Source organism: Malurus melanocephalus, unplaced genomic scaffold (assembly GCF_030028575.1).
Source record: "Malurus melanocephalus ecotype Western Australia unplaced genomic scaffold, MMel_1.1 scaffold_172, whole genome shotgun sequence".
Classification (NCBI taxonomy): Eukaryota; Metazoa; Chordata; class Aves; order Passeriformes; family Maluridae; genus Malurus; species Malurus melanocephalus.
The window spans coordinates 1141737-1161474 of record NW_026623404.1 but is presented as its reverse complement, the minus strand read 5'-3'; the positions used below and the strand labels follow the sequence as shown (position 1 = coordinate 1161474).

General features: G+C 40.4%; 1 protein-coding gene across 1 annotated transcript in view; it reads left to right on the top strand.

The window, feature by feature from the left end:
- ALKBH8 (alkB homolog 8, tRNA methyltransferase) overlaps nt 1-18009 on the top strand; it is a 47115-nt gene extending 29106 nt beyond the window's left edge. The window contains exons 8-12 of the mRNA XM_057372485.1: nt 1042-1148; nt 4150-4304; nt 5128-5393; nt 13082-13231; nt 14409-18009. Of these exons, the coding sequence (XP_057228468.1) occupies nt 1042-1148; nt 4150-4304; nt 5128-5393; nt 13082-13231; nt 14409-14978 (1248 nt within the window). The 3' untranslated portion in view covers nt 14979-18009. The remainder of the gene's footprint in view (nt 1-1041; nt 1149-4149; nt 4305-5127; nt 5394-13081; nt 13232-14408) is intronic.
- The last annotated feature ends 1729 nt before the right edge of the window (nt 18010-19738 follow it).

The window sequence follows — 19738 nt, the reverse complement described above, 5'->3', positions numbered from 1 at the left end:
GTAAGTCTGCTTTTAAATTGCATACTTAAGGGATTACAAATCAGATAGCAGCGTTTTCATGGTGCTAATTCTCCRGCATACCAGGAACTGCTGAATTGAGTAGTTTTTGACCACTTTCCTTTTTCTCTAAGTCTTCTGTAACTCATTTGGCTTGCTTAAATCACCCGCTCCTTATTTTCCACAGCAAGGGTTTCTCTCATTTGGGAAATGTAAAAGGATAACATTCCTAGCCCAAGCAGAAGCAAAATGTACCACTGCCATCTGGGCTGTGAAATTGGAATAAAGCTGAAAGCGTTACCTCAGTATATTGCCATGGCGGGAAGCCAGATGGCAGATAATAAAAGGATGGTCTGGTAGTTGGCATGTTAGTCAGTGCTTCAAACCTCCAAGAATGTGGGCATGTTGGAAATTATTTCTTTCACCTAATACTGCTTATCTGAATGTTATGTATCTACTGAGTTAATTGTCTCGGTTCATYTGTGAATGGATGGGCATTTCCAGAGGGTATAGGGTCATTCCACATCACTTAGCTCTACKTTTTACACTAGGATGAATAACCCTGTGGAGATACTTGTCTCTCTGCACAGGCATCACAAAAAGACAGTAGCTGACAGCCTTAGTCCAGGTACATAACTTTCAGATGCTTGAGGTACAGCAAATGAGCTCTCTCTTCCTCTTGTGCAGCTGCCTTTAGTTGAAGGATGACAGTCCTTTCCTGCCTCACAGGTACACAGAGAGATTAAACAATGCTACYGTCCTTACAAAGTTTTTATAGTGAGAAGGAATTTATGTATAATTTTAATTATCTCTATATGCATATGTGTGAATGCCTGAGATTTGARCATAGTGCTGAAAGGGAGAGAGCTTTAGGACAGGAGACCTGGAAACTTTTGCATCCCTAGCAAATATGTAGCAATTTCATAGAAAGATTCAGTTGAACACATTAGAGACAAACAAAACTAGGATTTGAAATTACCTGACTTGTATATGAAGCTCTGTAAGACGTGCTGATTCATGGTGACGGGTTTTGTTTCCTTGTAGATTGTGATGGATTTCAAACACCCTGATGGTCATACAGTGGCAATTATGTTGCCCCGATGCAGTTTATTGGTGATGACTGGAGAATCCAGATACCTGTGGACACATGGGTATGTGTAAGARTCACTGAATTGCTGATAATTTAGGAATAATAAATGTTGTTTGTTCACTTTGTTAATGACATTCTATATTTAAAACTGCTCTGGAAGAAAACAAGTTTTATAATTAATATACAAATTCACTCTGCTGTTCAGATGCTGTCTAGGTTAAATTGAAAAACTTGGGGATTTAGGAAGCTAATTGCTAGTCCCTGAGGTGCAGTTTCCTGCTGCTGTCACAAGTGAAGTTTCACTCRAAATCGCTCTCACTTACAACTGCAGTGTGAAAACTCTCAATGACTCTGAGCTGGTAAGGAAATGATTGTAGCACAATTAGCGTCACCATTCCCTTTCTCTCTTCAGCCCACAACTTTTCGAACTGGATCACATGTGCCAAAGGCTTGAAAGAGGGGCTAGTTTAAGAAAGTGGCTTCCCCTGCATTGGGAGCCTGAGGGTGACAGAAAGGCACCTTCCTGAGCTATTCCCGGCTGCTTTAGGGACACTATGGCTGCTGGTAAGAGTGCATTGAGCAGATTTGGGATGCTAGGAAGAGGTTTCTTGAAATGTCTTGGGGCTTTGCTTATTGTAGAATTTAAATACATCCTTTTAAAATCATGCACCACTCGGACATATTTACAGTTGGAGTGCTGTAATTGGCAAAAAGGCTAAAATCTTGGCTCGGAATGTGACAGTGGTGTACTTCAGGAGAGTATGGCAACCCTACATTGGACAGAAATGCCCATAGTAAGCACTTCTTCCTTTGTTTGACCCAAGCAGTCACTGGTTCAGCAGTCAATTGGATCAACTAATTACATTCTGTGTCAATTAAATGTCAAACTCTTTTAATTTCGCTGCCTAATATGTATTATGAAGCAGGGTGAATAGGAACTCCCTGATAATCTTTATGTTGTTAATTTTTATAGAGCTCTTATACCACCGGTATATTCACTCATTAAATTAAATAGTTTTAAAAAGCACTTGGTGCTTCTGATGTGCATCAATATAGAAGYCCAGGGCAGTGAACTCCCCTGTTTAATATGCAGGAGTGAACGTGGATACCAGCATTGTAAGCTTCTTATCTTGTCCTGTCAAATACCATCAGTCATCTTTTGGAAAGGTTGCGTACAGCTCTGAGAAGACACTGCAGTTTCTGTGTCAGTGACATTGCTGGCCAGGGAAGCCGGTGGGCAGTCCCCAACCCTCAGGCATCAGGCAGCTCCATGGGTTGGGCTGARGCCAAGTTGGGGTGTCAGCCCAGGGGTYTGGGCAGTGGCYGTGCACAGAYRGAGCTGGGGATGTGTCTGGGGCTGGAACTGGAGCACGGCCCAGGGGGACRGCCTCYGCTGACACACAGCTCCCWTGGAAAGGAGGGCTCACCCTTGCTGATGCCTCACCTTTCTCCAGGGCTGTCAGCTCTGCTGCTTCCAAGCTCGCCCTGGGCAGCCACACTCCTAGGAGGCAGAAGGATGCATGCTGGGCCCTTTGGGTACAGCCAGCAGGCACTGAGGTTGGAATAGTGTACCTGCCTGTTAAAAACTGGAATGAGATTATTACTTAACTCCTGTGTACCTAAAAGTGATGGTTGTCTTTTGAGAACCAACGACATAAACTACATTGAAAATGGAGATCTCGGGTTTTCTACTCATTTACAAATAATTGCCATCCCATTTCTTGTCTACCTTTCCTAAATATAGCTTTTATATGTATTTTTAAAAGCAGTAGTGGGTCAAGATAATCAGCTGGAGTAAGCTTTTTGTTATGCTGCCRGATTGTTATATTGCAATGAAAATTAATCATCCAGCTAGAAGTTTTAGCTAATTCACTTGCATACATATTATCAAAATATCTATAGTATAATTTGTGATGCCTTTTATCTACACCTCAGAAGTCAAATTATAAGAGCAAAAGAGTCAGTTTTGAAATTATTCTGGGCATGTTTTCAGTGTGTATACTTGGATGCCAAGGAATTAGAGCCTTTGTTTTGACTCCATTAACAAAATGCACAGGAAAAAAAATTTTGTTCAGTTCCTTCTGAAAGAGAAACACATGGCTTAGAAATAAGCTATACAGTGTCATCAAGGAGAATGAAAGATGTATTCTCTTTTTGACTCATAGGTGAAAGTAAAATTCTGACTTTTCTGATGAAGTTAATTGGTGATGTTTTTCATATTTGATTGGGTAACCTGACAAAACTATTCTTGGCACTGCAATAGTAAACACTGTGCCAAGCAAGAGGGTGTGTAGCATTTTATTTTTGACRCTGGGAAGTCCTCATAATAATAATGAAAGGAAGTGAGAGAGAGGAACAAAACCCAAGAGATACAAGCGATGCACAACGCATTGTGCACCACCCACTGACCAATGCCCAGCCTGTCCCCAGCAATGATCACCTGTCCCCAGGTGCCTCCTGGCCAACTGACCCCAGTTTATACACTGAGCATGATCTTTATGGTATGGAATATCCCTCTGGCCAGTTTGGGTCAGCTGTCCTGGCCATGCTCTGTCCCAGCTTCTTGGGCCCCTCCTCACTGGCAGAGCATGGGAAACCAAAAAGTCCTCACTTAGAGWAAGTGCTACTGAGAAATAACTGCAACATCAGTGTGTTACCAGCATTATTCTTGTACTAAATCCAAAACACAGCACTGTTGCTGCTAGCACAGATGCTTAGAAGAAAATTAACTCTRTCCCAGCCAAAACTAGGACAAAAATTAATACAAAAAAAAAATTAAGCACTAGACAAACAATCAAACATCATGGAAAAACATGGAGAGAGGGAGGGAAGGAAAATGTAATTATATGCAATTAAACTTTAATTCATGTCATTAGTTTACGTGTCATCTCTTTTCTCTYTGATATTAAATAAGTTGAAAACTGAGAGGCAGCAGTATGTTAAATAGCATGTTGTAATCACATTTCTCTCACTGAGTGAAAATTGCCTTCGTACAGAGATGGATTGGGTTTTTTTCTGATGCAAATTGAATTATTCCTTTACTTTGTGTTGCTTTATTTTAGGATCACACCCAGAAAATAYGATGTCATTCAAGCATCAGAGCTTGGGCAAAAAGTTGGAGCAATCACTGCTGATGTTGGAGATTTAACATTAAATCGAAGGGAAACAAGAACATCATTTACATTCAGGAAAGTGAGGAGAAGCCCTTGCAATTGCAGTAAGTGTAYTGAGGCAATCTTCAAGTCGAAATTGTTATTTATAGTCAGTAGGTAAGCATTTTTTGTTTTGAGCAAATAAGTTGATTCCTTTGGGTAGTTTTGGCAGTCCTCATAGCTATTCCTGGATGGTCTATATATCCTGCTATATGTCTTGAATTAGTTGCATTCATGTGGTTGCTGGAGTTTCTCTATACAGGAAGGCATTTGGCTTGCTCCAGAGCCAAGGCGAGTAACCTGGAGTCTTGTGTTTCGTTGGCGTTTCAAGTGTTTAATAATATAATAGAAGTAACTTCTATTCTTCAAGTTTTCCTCACTTTTGATAATTTTTTATTTGAAGGGGACATTTTTTGAGAAAATTAGTATGTTAGAGAAGGAGAAGCAGTCAAATCTGCAGTGGCAGAACCATGTGAAGTGCCTTAGGGCACTGCAGATAGTAATGGACAGGTGGCYCAATGATTACATGGAACTGAAGGCCATTTCTGCCCTCAGAGCAGCATTTCAGATGCCAAACTGCGGTGATGTCATGATCTTTGACATTGAGGGCACTATCTCAGTTTTGAGATAAACATCATTAAACATCATTAACATAAGCAGATTAACGATCACTGCAAACAGCCTCTGGTACGTGTGGGCAGGTTGTTTGTTTTCAGGTCRTCAAACACTTTGGCAGTTTGACCTGTGTTTCACTTTTTAAAAGGTAAAGGAGGAATGAAGTATTTTTTTTGCATTTCAATATTTCACTTTTAATTTAATTTTGTTAAATATGCTTAATCAACGAGGAATTGTTAAAAAAACCCATTTTGTATCTGTTGATGTATCTAGTTTACCCATCTGTCTGTGACAGCCAGAAAGGACAGCAGAAATTGGTGCAACCTTCATTTCCCCAGAATGAGATGGAGGCCTCAAAGCTGGAGCARGAATATGTGCACAAGGTGTATGAAGAGATTGCCACACACTTCAGCAGTACCAGGCATAGCCCATGGCCCCGAATTGTGGAGTTTCTCAGGTCCCTGCCAAAAGGGTCAATAGTAGCTGATATTGGCTGTGGTAATGGGAAGTACCTAGGCATCAATGAGGATTTGTACATGGTAAGTAGTAGCTACTGTCATTTATTTTCATTGGTTCTGGTGTTTATTCTGTCATGCACTTGTACCGTGCTGGAGGATTAGGTTGGCGTTGGAAGAATCCCGAGCACAGAAAACTGTTTCCTGATTCAAGATCAATTACCAATTGTCTTAAAGTTTTCACATGTGTTCATTGGGTGAATTGCCTTTCTCTTTTTTTCAAATCCACTTTTGCTTTGTAATTAAAAATATGTTAAGAGGAAAAGTAATGGGTGCAGTGGATTGAAAAATTATAATGGATKGTTTAGCCTTTTTTGTCATTGTTATTGAATAAATTTATTAAATGGTTGGGTAATTTGAATGTTTCCAACACGATTTTCACTTCGTTGGTGGGTGGGTGAAATCTCCATGGGCAACACTATTTTTTATATGTGCTCTTCAGTTTCCTGTAGCCTGATGACATGTCTCATTTGTGAATGTCATGTTTGGCTGTTCCCCTCTGTCTCTGTGCACAGGCCCAGTAAATATGCCAATATAAAATTCACTGGGAAATCTCAACTTTGATGCATATCTATAGCCTTTCTCTCACTCCCTCTTCTTCACTTTTAGAAAGTTCTGACATAATAATTCTTGCTCAAATTTTCTTTCCCTGTCTCATAGTCTGTATTTAGTCTGGTTTTGCTTCTCTCCCTTCCTATCAGGGAGCGATGAGGTATGTACAAATATGAACCAGGAGAGGGCTTCCATTGCAAATATTTAAAAGTTGTTTTGAAAAAAAAAAAAAAAAAAGGTCAAACTTGCTCTTGTTTTACCCCAAAAGAAATCTTGGGGAAGTATGTGTTATGGTATCTGCTTTCTCCTGTTCCAGGATTGTCTGATACTTTCACACGTTTGTCCTGTGAAACACTCTGAAATCCATCAGGCTTGAAAATATCTACATAGGGCAAAGCATTCATTGCTAATAATAAAACTTGGAGTTGTTTGACTGTTTCAGGAGTYTCTGTCCTGCTATTTAAACTCAGCTAAAACAGATAAGTTGTTATTTACAACCCTGTCTGTATTAGTAAGTAAWTTTTTTTWATTATTYACTGTTCTTACGGGCTAGAACAACATCAACCAGTTAATGAGTAGGCATCTGTATGCCTGGCTGCTGTAGTCTGAGTATAATTACTAATTTCAGTACATTTAAGTCTTTCACTCCTGAGTGCTGTAAGAAAAATCAGCAAGCCTAACTAGAGAGGAGAAACATTTATCTGGGTATCATAAAGGTCAGCTGGTCCTARAATGGATTTGGTAAATTGCAGTTGTGGAGGTTTGTAGTAGACTTTTAAAGTGAAATCAATSCAAGCTGCTGTGTGCAGAAATTGCCAGCACCAGTCTGTTTTCTGGAGCCCACAGTTAACCAGCTGAGGAAAGGAAAGATCACATATTGGCTGGCAGTCAAAGGAAAGCGAGCTCCTCTTCTCTCTTACTTTAGGAGTTACCTCATTTCATATGTGYCTGCAGGAGAAATAAAAAACATAAAAAACAACAGTGAAAGAGCGGAAACTAATAAAGAGGCTTTTGAAACTGTTGAAAAATAGAATCTGGGAATTGCTTCATTAAGTTGGCCTCCCTTGACATTTTATTTTCCACTGGTGACAACTGCTGCTTCTTGGATGGAGATGGATTCTAGACTTTGAATTTGGTTGTTTTCCTCTGCAAGTCAGCACAGAGCCTCAGTAGGAAACATGTGACTCCTTCCTTCTACTAGGTTTATTTTTCTGTAGCAGCCAAAGGGTGGTTAAAGAAAGTGCTGTTTACAGGTGGTTTTAAAATTTTGACAGGGTATCTCGAGTGCTGTTAATTCCATCTGCTATGGTTTAGACATGGAAATGAGGGTGAGGGATTACAGAATGTTTTATATATCAGATATATTGTTAGGATAAAGGGAGTACTCTCTAGAAGCAGGACATCAGTTTTCTCCCCATTTACTCCTCTTTAGTTGGAGGCATAAAATCCAGACATTAACTTAGTCAATTCTGCATCTCTTTTTTTGTGCACAGTGTACGGAGTTTTTAGCCCAGGTGCTGTTGGGAGGGAAGCAATAAAGCAGTGCTGTGAAATTAGGAGCTGTTTAGGGATTGGGKAGAGCACTGTTGGCACAGCTCTGTAGTTTGCAGTGTTTTGACKCAGAAATACTGCAAACCTGAGGCAAACATTTCCTGAAGGCAAGCAATATGCTTTACAGGTTATTGTGCACTTTTATGCTTTAAGTAGCAGTGCTAATGGTAGATCAAAGCTAAAGTAACTCTCTTGATGGTTTTAAGCTTCAGGTAGTGTCTGAAAACGTCTCCATTGTGGCCTGTGCTATTGTACTTGCTTCAGTTTCTCCCCATGATTGCATGCTGCCTTATCTGCTTGAGTATCCTGTGTGACAATGAAATGCACGAGCCCATCTACGCTCAGCGAAAGTGACAGTGCTGTAATGGCTGCATTATTCTGACACAGGGACAGAACAGCAATTCCATGACAAACAAATTCAGATTAAGAATGTTTCAGCTGGAGATGGAATCCATGTGTGATGTAGCTAGCACAAAGACTGGAGACAGGTTGAATTTAATAGAGTTTTAATGGAGTTTCAGATTACTGCTTCTGTCTCATCCATATTTTTATTGTTTAAATAAATGCAAAAAATACACTTGTTTTTAGGGCTGTTTTTTCACAGTTCTCTCCCTAGTCAGCCTCATTTGGGGGAATTATTTTAACAGGTTAACAGATTTTATTTAAGTGCTTTCAAGCTTCATATTCATATCTGTAAACAGAGCTTTTATTTTTATGAAATGCTGTGTTTCAGCCTTAGCCATTCCCCCAATTACAACAAAGGTTTTATTGATGTTATAGCAATGATCTCATAAATTCCTATGCACTTTAGCTTTGTCTCCTTGTTTCCAGTGTTCAGGCAGATGTGGTGATGTCTMAGTCTCTGCAGGAACATTCAACATCCTCACAGGGCTAGGGTGTGAATGAAAAGTCTTTGAAGTCTTTCAGATTTGTGGTTTACATTTTTAATTGATAAACTGGTGGGAAATTCAGTGGCAAACAACTGAAAATGCCACAGGGTAGATATTTTTTCTTTTTGTGTAAAGAAATTACTCTACTTGACAGAGTACTGATGATAGGGAAAAAATTATGTCAGTAGAGGAACCAAAATGATTTGCTTTAATACAGACATTCCTATTTCTGGTGTGTGTATCATTCAAAGGTAATTGGTAACATAGTTCATATTTCACAAGAACTTGTAAGACACCCTTTTTCTGTGAGATGTGCACCCCTGTTTACTGCATTACTCTCCCAAACTGGGATCTACTAGAACTATGTAAAAATTTGATTTTTCCAGGATATGGGAAAGAGAGAGAGTGAATATTTACTATGCTATGGTTGCCTAAAGTTGGGTGGGTTTTAGCTGCATTGGGTTTGTACAGATTTGGAATAGATTCCTTTCCTAAGGACTTTTTAGTAGTGGTAAAAGTAGGAGGGACAAAACCAATTACTAAAGGTATACCTGGAGTATACCATGTTTTAGCAATTGAAGGGCGAGACAGATGAACCTTTCCTGCCCTTTTCTCTCAATGAATAACAGTCATAAATTGATGAGAGATCTGGGAGKAGGGCTCAGAAGGAACTGGGCAAGAGCAGCACAAAACCAGAATGAATGCTGAATTGCTCAACTTGGTTCTGTTGCTTTGTCATTGAGAAATGAACTCTGGGTTTTAGGCATGGCACTTTTGCTTTCAGAGATACCCTGACTGTATGCAATGGAAAACCAAAACACTACAAGAGAGGAATGCTAAAAGCCTGACTCAGTCTAWTTGTTTGCTGGAATGTAATTTGATTTCTTGAGGTTCTCATGGTATTAGTTATAGCTGAGGCATTTCTCTGGAGAGCCACATAATCCCATTCGGTGGCTGGATTTCAGAATAAGATGTCATTTTGTTCATTGTTTTGTAATGTGCTGAATAAATCAGTTTCCCCGATACTTCAATTAACTAATTCTACCAGGCTGAGTTAGTTAGAATGAGATAATGTAGAAAGAAARCATAATGGAGGGTAAGCTCCACCTGTCTTTACCTGTCTTTATTTCAGCATGCAAGAGGATTTACCTTTTGCAGATTTGCAGCATCATTACAAAGCAAGCTATTTATTAGTGTCTTTTGCCCCTTAATGATGTGTTTCAACTTCATTAAGTAGATTTTATAAAACCTACTTTAGCTACTCCTCGCTAAAGAGGTGGAGGTGAAGGTGCATGGGAACATGAAGGAGCAGGATGAGGAAACTGCCTATGTTATCCATTTCCAGGAAGKCAGTACAGAGCTGCTGCAAACTCAGACAAGTCACAGGTATTAACATTTGTTTYTCCCTCCCTTCTCCTCTTCTATCTTGGTCTTAAAATAAGAGTTGGATGCAATTAGCATTTATCCTTATACACTGAAAATCAGAGCCTGAAATCCAAGTGGATTTCAGCCACAGTACTTAGGTGTCAGTGGCCATTCTGGAGCTTCTGTKAGTCATTACATCACAAAAAGTGGTGAAGAGACAGATGGAGGTACYTGCCAAAAAGGCAGGGAAATGGGAACAAATRTCTGGAGCAAAATCTGAGCAGCCTRAGAAGCCARTCTCCTCCATGGGAATRCTGAAARTTGTGGAGCARCTTGCAGAGAGGTGGACTTGCTGAGGTAGGTTCAGCTCAATAATCARCCATGCTATGTGAAATACATATGAGAAATTGTGGAGTTTGAATGAGGAATTTGATTTGGAAAACTGAGAAAACAGTTTTTATGATTCTTATCTATGAAAAGAATCATAGATAATAAGGAATAGAAAACCATAAAAACATATACATACAACTTGGCTCACCAAGAGATGTACTAGATTCTATTGGGTTYGGACACTGAACTAATAGTAATTCATCCATCTTTCTCCACTCTTCTAGAAGAGACGACAGGAAAAACAAAAAATAGCCTATGCTGAGCATCAAAATTAGAGAAATTAGAGAGGTGAACTGGCAAAATTTAGAACTTTCCAGCTACATTTTAAGATTTGTTTTAAATTATTTTTATTGCATATTTAATTAGTGAGAGAAAAACCTGTTCTCAATTAACACAGTCCTTTGAACTCTTCTGTAAATGAAATTTCACCACATCAAAGCTTCTGCATRCTTTAGAAGGTAAAAATCAGTAATGGAATTGGGAAAAGTTGAGTTTGGGATCCCTGCCCCTTGGTGTACTTGTTTTCTATACTCATACAAACCACAGATAGGAGAATCTTGCAGCTGTAGGCTGGCATTGCACCACTAACTTGCCTGCTTTTTGCTATCTTACTGTTTTCTAAGTGACTGAAAGTAATGTATTTTGCTTTGTAATGAATGCATGCCTCTTATAAGTTAGGAAATGCAGGAATGTGTTGAATGCAAGTATTTTGAAATACCATGTGATAATTCTAGTAAGGATGCTRAAGTTGCCCAGCTTCAGCACCGGGCATCTGTGGTGATTTCCCTGTGTTCACTATTTATGCATGTATGCATAGCACCTATTGTTGTGTTTACATTTAAAACCATGTAAAGTTTTAACCTAATATGCATATTTAGAGCAGCTGTGTGTTCAAAGCATTCTGTTTCAAGGTCTCCATTTTCGCAGCATCATTTTGCTTTGGATGTACATTTGCTTTAGAAAGTATGTCAATACAAGCAGACCTGACTTCAYAGTATTTGATATAATTTAGATGCAAATGAGGACTTTGCATTTTGGCAGTCTTGCCTTTGTTCTCATTCTCAGTTCATTGAATTTCATCARCATACATTGTAGTCCTTTTCAAGGTCGTTTTGGGAAGGGGATTGTGTTCCATTATCCAGCCTATTTTTACTCTAGATGGGGAGGGTCAAAGCAATTCTTTCTGGGAAAGCTTGCTGTCAGGGGAAGCTGCAAGTATTCTTCTTCCTCCTGCCAGCGGTGAATTTGGTTCTTTGAGTTCTGTTATTAAGTACTGCAAGCCACAATGTCTTAATTGCAGCAGTAAAGATAGTGGTAATGAGGTGTGCAATCACTAACATGCAGGTTGTCAGAGTAATTTAARGACACTTCAGTTACCTGCCAGTGTAAAATGATGGGGATTTGTTTGCTTTCAAGTAAACAAGTGTTTCCTTTTTTTTATTTATAAACACCACTGTTCACTCAGTGCTTTAGAAATATGAGAGGCCAGAGAATGAATATGAAGAAAGCAATGTTAGGATTGATCTTCTCAGGTCTGCTTATTAATAATTGTCAGGATAATACGTACATATTTGCAGTACTGTYCTTGTGAACGATTATCTTGTATTGTCAGGTTGGCATTTTCACAACCGTTTAATTTACTTTTGATAAAAAACCAGGGACCTGAGTAGAAAGCAATTCCCTGRTAAGCTTTCAGGATACAGGAATTCTGGTTTTCTTCAGAACTGTGATGGTAGGCTGAAAGATAAATGGATTTGAATGGATAAAATGAAAAATTATTATGTAAAATAAGTGTATTTTCATTAATCATTGCAAAAGAGGTTTTTCATTTTAATGRCACTGTTGTCTCTTCTGGGTTGATTAAGCAGAGCAAGTTGTTTGCTATTCTTCTTGCAACAGTGATTTAGTATTCTTTTGGTTTTCAAAGTATAAATGCTGTCAACAGTAATTATTTAGGATTCCRATCCTGTTCTCTGCTATCTACTTGTTATTGATCATTGAAAGCAAATAAATTTATTATTCTCATACAAGCAAAGTTTGATATACAACCTGGGCTTTGGGCTTTTGTAGCAGGGCTTTGGTTTGAATATTCAGTGTGTATGGCAGRCATGAAAACAAGGGTGGGACATGGCTCACTCTTTCTTTCAGAAGGAATCTTGACCAATTTTGATTTACTGTTCTTATGCAAACATGTACAAAAACCATTTTTAGATGCTGATTTTTCGAAGAGGGTAAGTTTTGTCTAACTGCCTTTGATGTGGACACTGGACAGGGTTCAAAGGGAGGAAAGGGGAAAAAAATAACGTTTTATGAGATGTTCTAAATTGGCTCCTAGGGGTCATTTCACATTGGAAAATTATGTTGTGCTTAAATTTTTTGTGGAGCATGATGCTGGGGAGTAARAGGAAAATATCTTAACACTTCCTTACACTGAAATGACAAAACCTGACTGGTGATTAATGCAGCTGTATGCCATCCTTTAGTGATGCCACCAAAGTCACTGGATTGTTGTTTACACTTGTAGATCAGCTTTTGAGAATTCAGTTCTTGGGTACTTCAGATGTTGTCAAGTTACAAATGGCAGTTGAAATTAAAATACTGAGGTTAGGTCACACCTCATTTWGTTCATTTCAAGACACCTTGAATTGGTTTTGAAGAAAAATTAGGTTGAAACCTGGTCCCTCTTAAACTGGTTCAAAATCAGGGTGCTGTAATGAGCTGTTTAGTATCCAGGCTTTCATCTTTGTTTMAAGTAAGCATCAGGGTTGTTTTCTTTTTGTGTATACATGGGAACTATATACTCCATTAAGGCTGTTTTTTTACACTTGCTCTTGTTTTGATTTTAACCTATTCCTCAGTAGGAGACTGTGATGGCTGTATTACTGTAAGCATCAAGTGAAATTCATATTCCAATCCTGTAATTAGCCTTTTATGAAAAGCTTAATGAAACATTTTCTGTTATAGGTTGGCTGTGATCGCAGCAAAAACCTGGTGGATATTTGTGGAGAAAAACATTTCGAGRCTTTTGTCTGTGATGCCCTGTCAGTGCCAATCCGCAGCGGTTCTTGTGACGCCTGCATCTCTATTGCTGTAATACACCACTTCTCAACAGCAGTAAGTCACCCCTGTCTATGCTCCACTGTGCTGTGGTATTGCTGTGCAGGGCTGCTAATACTGCAATACAAGCAAAGGGAAGAACAAAATGGGAAGAAATTTAAGATTTGCATTTGGTGTAAGCAACTATCAAAGCAGAGTTAAACTGTTGTGCTACTGCTGCTTGTTAAACTTCCTGTTCACGTTTTCCCTGTGTTTGTCAGATGCCTCTTCCTGAAGCTTTGGTCCTGGTGTTTGGGTTTCATTTTTGTGTGCTTGCAGTTAATGACACTGGAGAAGGGGGCTCTGCTTTGGGAATCAAGACATACATTGTTTCTGTGCTCAGATCTTGGGCTCTTGGGCAGATCTGGTGATTTTGGGTTTTTAATCAGTCCATTTGTCATCTGTCTCCAAACAGAAGGGACACTACTCATTAGTCTGCTGCATCTCTGGGCTGGGTAGGGTTCTCCTGGCAAGAGCTGTGCCATGGTAACAAGCTTCTAGGCTATCTTAGARGGGCTCCACAGATCTTTCCATACCAGAAATGCAGTGAATATTTCCAAATCCACTGCAAAACACTGTTTTGGAGAAGGCTGACATATCTTTGTTCGTGTGGTCAGAGGACCTGTGTTTAACCTGTAAATCTGACCCCTTCAGCTGCAAACTTAGCCTGGGCATCATCAGGTATGGTAGATTTGAATCTGTGATTTTAAATACTGAATCACCTTCTTTAAAAGGTGTTTGTCTTTTCCAGGTAAACTGATATGTCCAAGAAATGCTGTTCAGCACAGAACAATTTTCAAATGTAAAGAGAATAATAGAATCACTGAGGCTGGAAAAGACCTTTAAGATCATCAAGTCCAGCTGTTAACCCAGCACCACCAAGTTCACTAYTAARTCATGTCCCTGAGTGCCACATCTACATGTCTTTTAAATACCTCCAGGGATGGTGAATCCACCACTGCCCTGAACAGCCCACTCCAATGCTTGACATGAATGATATCTTGATGAGGAAGTTGTGTTTAGGAAAATGTCTTGGCTTGCACACAGGGATGGGTTATATTATGAATAAAAATAAATAGTGGGAAAAAAGACCTTCCTTTCAAGTTTTATTGGATCTTGGATAAGGAGTAATTGCTGCCATTCCATTCTCCTGACTTTTTATTTATGTACTAGCTTTACACTTCTGCCTTTCCAGGAGAGGAGACTGGCTACTATCCGTGAACTGGCTCGGCTTCTAAGACCTGGTGGAAGAGCACTTGTTTACGTCTGGGCAATGGAACAAGAATACAAAAACCAGAAGTCTAAATACCTTAAAGAAAAGAATGGTAGTAAAAACAAAGAGAAGGAAATGAACACTTGCACAGCCCAGAGACCACTTGATGACCAAGGGCCTGATAACAGCAGCCAAGACTCAGCATGGTCTGACCAACTCCTTAAGGACTTAAAGGATGAAGGCTGCGGTGCCAAGCCAGTAGGAGATTCCAGACTGCCTGTTCACACTAACAGAACGTCCTTTCACTCTCAAGATTTGCTGGTTCCCTGGCACCTGAAAGGTGGTACTAAAAAGAAAGAGGAAAGTGTCGATACAGTGTTGGTTCCAGGTGGCTCCAAAGAATCACAAGAACTCAGCCCTGTGTTCCACCGCTATTACCATGTGTTCTGTGAGGGGGAACTGGAAGCAGTGTGCTCATCCCTGGACTGTGTAAGGGTTGAAAAGAGTTACTATGATCAGGGAAACTGGTGTGTGATTCTAGAAAAGTTGTAGCCTGTAGTGTTTGCTCCACTATCTGTAGAGTTTTTTCTGTTTTTAACAGTGAAAGGTATTTTGTAAAAGATATTTTTAATGCTGGTTGCAGCTACTGCCTCTTTTACAATAACAGAATAAAGATTGTGTATTGAGTTAATATCAGTGGCTAGCACTGTGTGCCTACGTTAACAAAATAATGGCCAAACTCAGCTACTACTTCTGCAGAGTGTTTGCTTTACTTCTCTGAATTACRGTGAAGAGGATTAAGTGGGAAAATACTGCCCATGCAAATCACTAAGGCCAATGCTGAGCTTTTAAAGACAAAGGGCCTGGTTCTGCCTTCTCTCACACCACTTTATATAGCKGCAATAGTTTCCTTGCAGTCCACAGCTTATTGGATGGAGCTCTGGGCAGGAAGGCAGAGCTGTTTGCTGTGTTGAACTGTGAGTCAGGGAGGRGGGAGTGAATGGCACATGAAGCAGTTATGCTGAAGTGTCAAACTGTTGCTTCAAGTTTTGTCCTGACTGTTTTGGTGTCCATGAGGGGTGACAGATCTCTTTCAGTTTGGAATATACTCTTTGTTGTGGTAAATAATGGCTTCCTCAAAGGGAACTGGAAAGTCAGTGGAGATGCCACAGACATTTTTCTCTTCTTTACAGTCAAAAACCCACAATTCATGCTGTCCATCCCCAGATTTTTGTAGCTCTTCATTGGAGTGTTGTTTGAAAGCTCCTCTGAGCTGTGAATTCCAGCCCAGTGGGAAGAGTCAGATCAGCTCTGCTACACACCTGCAATCCTGTGAGTGCATGTCTCTGTGCCTGTAGCACCACAACTCATGAGAAGGGCAGGGGCAGCCTCTGTTGGGTGTCTGTGCAGTGACTAACTCACTAAATTGGGTTCCCTATTATTTCTGATTATRTGGATTGCATTCATGTAAAATGAAGTAGGACACATCTCTCAAGCTCTGTATCTGCATGGCCCTGTGTTTGCTGGTGCCTTCACTCCTGCTGAACACACAGCAGCTGCTGTTGCATTTGTACATTGCCTGTAGCTGCATTTTCTATGAGAATATACAGTGTTCTGGCAAGAAACARCTACTGCTTAAAAGTCTGAAATGCTGCCATATCTTGACCTTGTGTGACCAGTTAGGAATCAGGTCTGCAGTTGTKCTCAATTACTCAATGTACTCTTATTCTGACTGCAGATAGCTCAATGGTGCTGCCTCCAAAATCACTGCTGGCTCTGACTGGATACAGGGTTAAGTACTGTTCTGACCTGGGGCTCAAATGCGTCAAGCAGAGAAAGGTTGAATAATTGAATGTGGACTTTATGTAACACTGATATACTTTTTGCAGGCTYTGTGGCTCCTGTAGAGCTTTCCTGCTTTCCCTCTGTTTCCCTGGCAGAGGTAGCATTAGGCAGTTTTTGGTGTAACATTTGCCATTTCTTGCCTTCTGGGCTGATTAACATCTTTTATTGACTGCCACATGTATGAATAGGTCAGATTTCCTCTCACCAGGTCTGCAGTGAAGCATTTGGGATGTCYGAGAGAAGTCAGATTTTGCTATCAGCCTTTTGGATGCCATCAGTCTTCCTGCAACACGTTCCTTTTACCTGAGTCACAGCAGGTTTTCCAATCATTTTCATGCTGGCTCAGAGCAGAAAGTGTCACTCTCCCTGTTCTAGGCAGCCTGACAGTGATGAGTTTCAGTGGGTCCTGGTTCTGGAAGAAGGTTCTGGTATGGAGAACACCAGCTTGGGCAACATTAGTTGGACCAGGCCCACTGGGTTGAACATTCAATACGTAATTCCCTGCCAAAGAGGGTTTTCCTGGCATTTCTGAGGGCTGTGATCTAGAGGATGGGTCCCAGTGGTACATCAGCTTTTCAAAGACAGTAGAAGGGTTAAAAGTACTCTGACATCCTGTGAGGCCGGGAAGTGTTATGAAATATTTCTTTGGTTATAGTTAGGCAGTCTCTTCAGATGCTCAAAGAGGAATCAAGTGATGAAGGAGAAAATKACAAGGGAGGAGGGCAAGTAGAGGTTAACAAAATGTATTCTAGAGATTTACAACACAGTATTATGAGCCACCACAGCTGCCCCTCTGCTGTACTCACTTGTCCCTTTTTACATCCTGGAAGTGTAATGAGATGAAACTCTTTAAGGTCAACAGTTGGATTTAAATGCTACAGGTTTCACAGTGCACTGGTTTTCACAGTAATTATGTTCCCTTTTTGGCCTTATTTAAATAACAAATGTGCTTAAATGGTTATTCATTTGCAGTCTAGGAGCTAAAGGGAAAGCAAAGCTCCATGTGAGTATGACCTGTGCTGTGAATGCCAATGCCTCTTCTATGGCAGTCATCCCTGATGTCACAGGGATCATCAAAGTGCCTCAGTGCACCTGGGAGTAGGGAGGTGGGAATTTCTGCTCTGGCCCAAATATGACCCTTGGTTTAGCTCTGGGCACATGGAGGCAAACATCCTCTGGTGTGACCAGAGGTGGCTGTTTTGGTGGTCACTGTCCCCCTGATCCAGAGACCACTAGGTACCAGGTACCAGGTACCCTGACCCTGCACTGGGCAGACCTGTACCATGTGTTGTGCTGTCCTGCCCTGAMAAAACAAGGGTTTCAGAGCCTCTGTAAGTTCAAAGCTAAGGACACAATGAGGTGATTGCTTGTCTGGGGCAGGCAAAAAATAAAACCTGCAAAACATGGAGGATTTCTTCAACTTCATTGAGGTTCTTCAGACCGAYGTCCTTGTGCAGCCAAGCCAGTGAGAAAAACTCTGGACATTGGAGAAGCTGGATTTCCCTGAAAGTGCTCCAACTTAAGCTTAGCATGGAGAGGTGTAGGACAGCGGGTGGCAAGGGACACCATGCTGACTATTGCTGTGCTGACTGAGAACCACAAAAAGCTGCAAGGGGCCACAGTTTCTCTTCAGAGAGCTTGAATTTATCTTAGTCTGCAAAGCAGTTGGTATTAGACTTGGTAAATACTGAGTTCTTTGCTGTCTCCTTATTTATTCTGATAATAGCAGGGAAGGTCTAGGGAACAACATGACACACATCTAAATGCTATAATGTCTTTGCAAAGTGGTTGCACTGTCCTGGTGGCACTACTCTTTGTGCGGATAGAACCACTCTGTTTAAAGGAGACAGTAACTGGTGGCCATTGGCTGGCACACAGAGCCAGACACAGGCAAATGGGATAAAGCAGAGGGAAAGCAATTTTGTTTCAGCTTTCTAGCAGTGGGACAGGAATACTAGTGTTGCCTCAGTAGCGAAACAAAGAATCAAGTTTTAATGGGAGAAACTGTAATCATAGAAATATTTGGGTTGGAAGGGATCTTAAAAGACCATTCAGTCCAACCTGCTGCCATGGCCAGTGACATCTTTCACTAGATCAGGTTGCTCAAAATCCCTTCCAACTTGATGCTGTTAGGAAAATTAATCCACAAACACCAGAGGTTTGTGTCCAAAAAGGAGGCAGAAGAGTCCTGTAACTTTATTCATGAATAAAGGAAGAGGTCATGGGCATTTCCCATGGGGTCTCTCAAATTGATGGAGGACGTAGCCTCTTTTTATCCCAATTTCCTGGATGCAGTTCCCTCTCTCTTTCCCCATTGGCTGAGGTACTTGAGAGGTACAGGCTCCCCGAAACGCGTGATGAAACCCCCCTTTCTATCATACATTGCCCCCTTTCAATATACATCTCTGTGTCTCTGCTCTTGTAGTCTATTAACATATTAACATCATCTGGGATAAGTCAATCAAAAAAATTCCTATGGAACTCTTTCCCATTGTTTCCTTCTATCTYCCAGTATCAGCCTTATCTTACCCCCAGAGTCAGTCTGTTTGTAGAGACACTCCCTTCTCATTCCTTTCAATGCTGAACATAATTCATCTCAGATCAGGAACTGTGTTTGATATACTTTCCCAAACTCAAACCTGTAAGATTTATGCACTCTTAACTTAGAAGTGTTCACCTCACCCATGTGGCTATGGAYCACTTGAATATTGAGTTGTCCTTTTGAGGAAAGAACCATGAAGAGCAGTGCTAACTTTTATGCCCCAAATTGTATTTGGGACTTGCTTTGGTCTTCACTGAAATAATCTCCCTCCCTTTCCTCACTGCACTTTTACCTTTTTGATTTCTCTGACTTTTCATATTTTTCCTCTGTCTTCCTGCTTGGGGAAACAGTGGTTTCCTGTTCTCATGCCAGGATTAGACATCTTCCTTTCACAGAAGCATTATGAATATGAAACTTGTAATCCATGTGAGTACAAATAAAGATGCTCTTCATAAGTATAAGTAAGATTAAACTGTCCATCTTGCTACTACTGGGTTTTGTGATTTCCATCACACTCATGGTGATACTGGACATAAGGTAAATTACTCATGTTTCAKTCTTTAAGAGTTATAAGGCAGTGTAGGAAGTAAGGAAGTTGCTTTAATGATGAAAAGCAGAGAGATTATAGAGCAAGTTATGGGGAAGAGCACGATGAATAGAAACTACAATTTAATATCAACAGAGCATGACAGCAGAGAGTGGAGACTAATGGTGATCAGTTAAATGCCATGATCCCWGTGGGAGCAATTAAATACCTATCAGAGATATTAAATATAGGCTAGAAAAACAGCAATCAATCTGAGTGAAAGCAAACTGYTGGTGTGCATACAGGATGAAGAGAATTTCTGAAAATGGCATGGAAAATCAGCTGTGTCCCTAGACTCCCAAGCAGAACTCAGACATTCTCCATATAAAGTGATCGTCA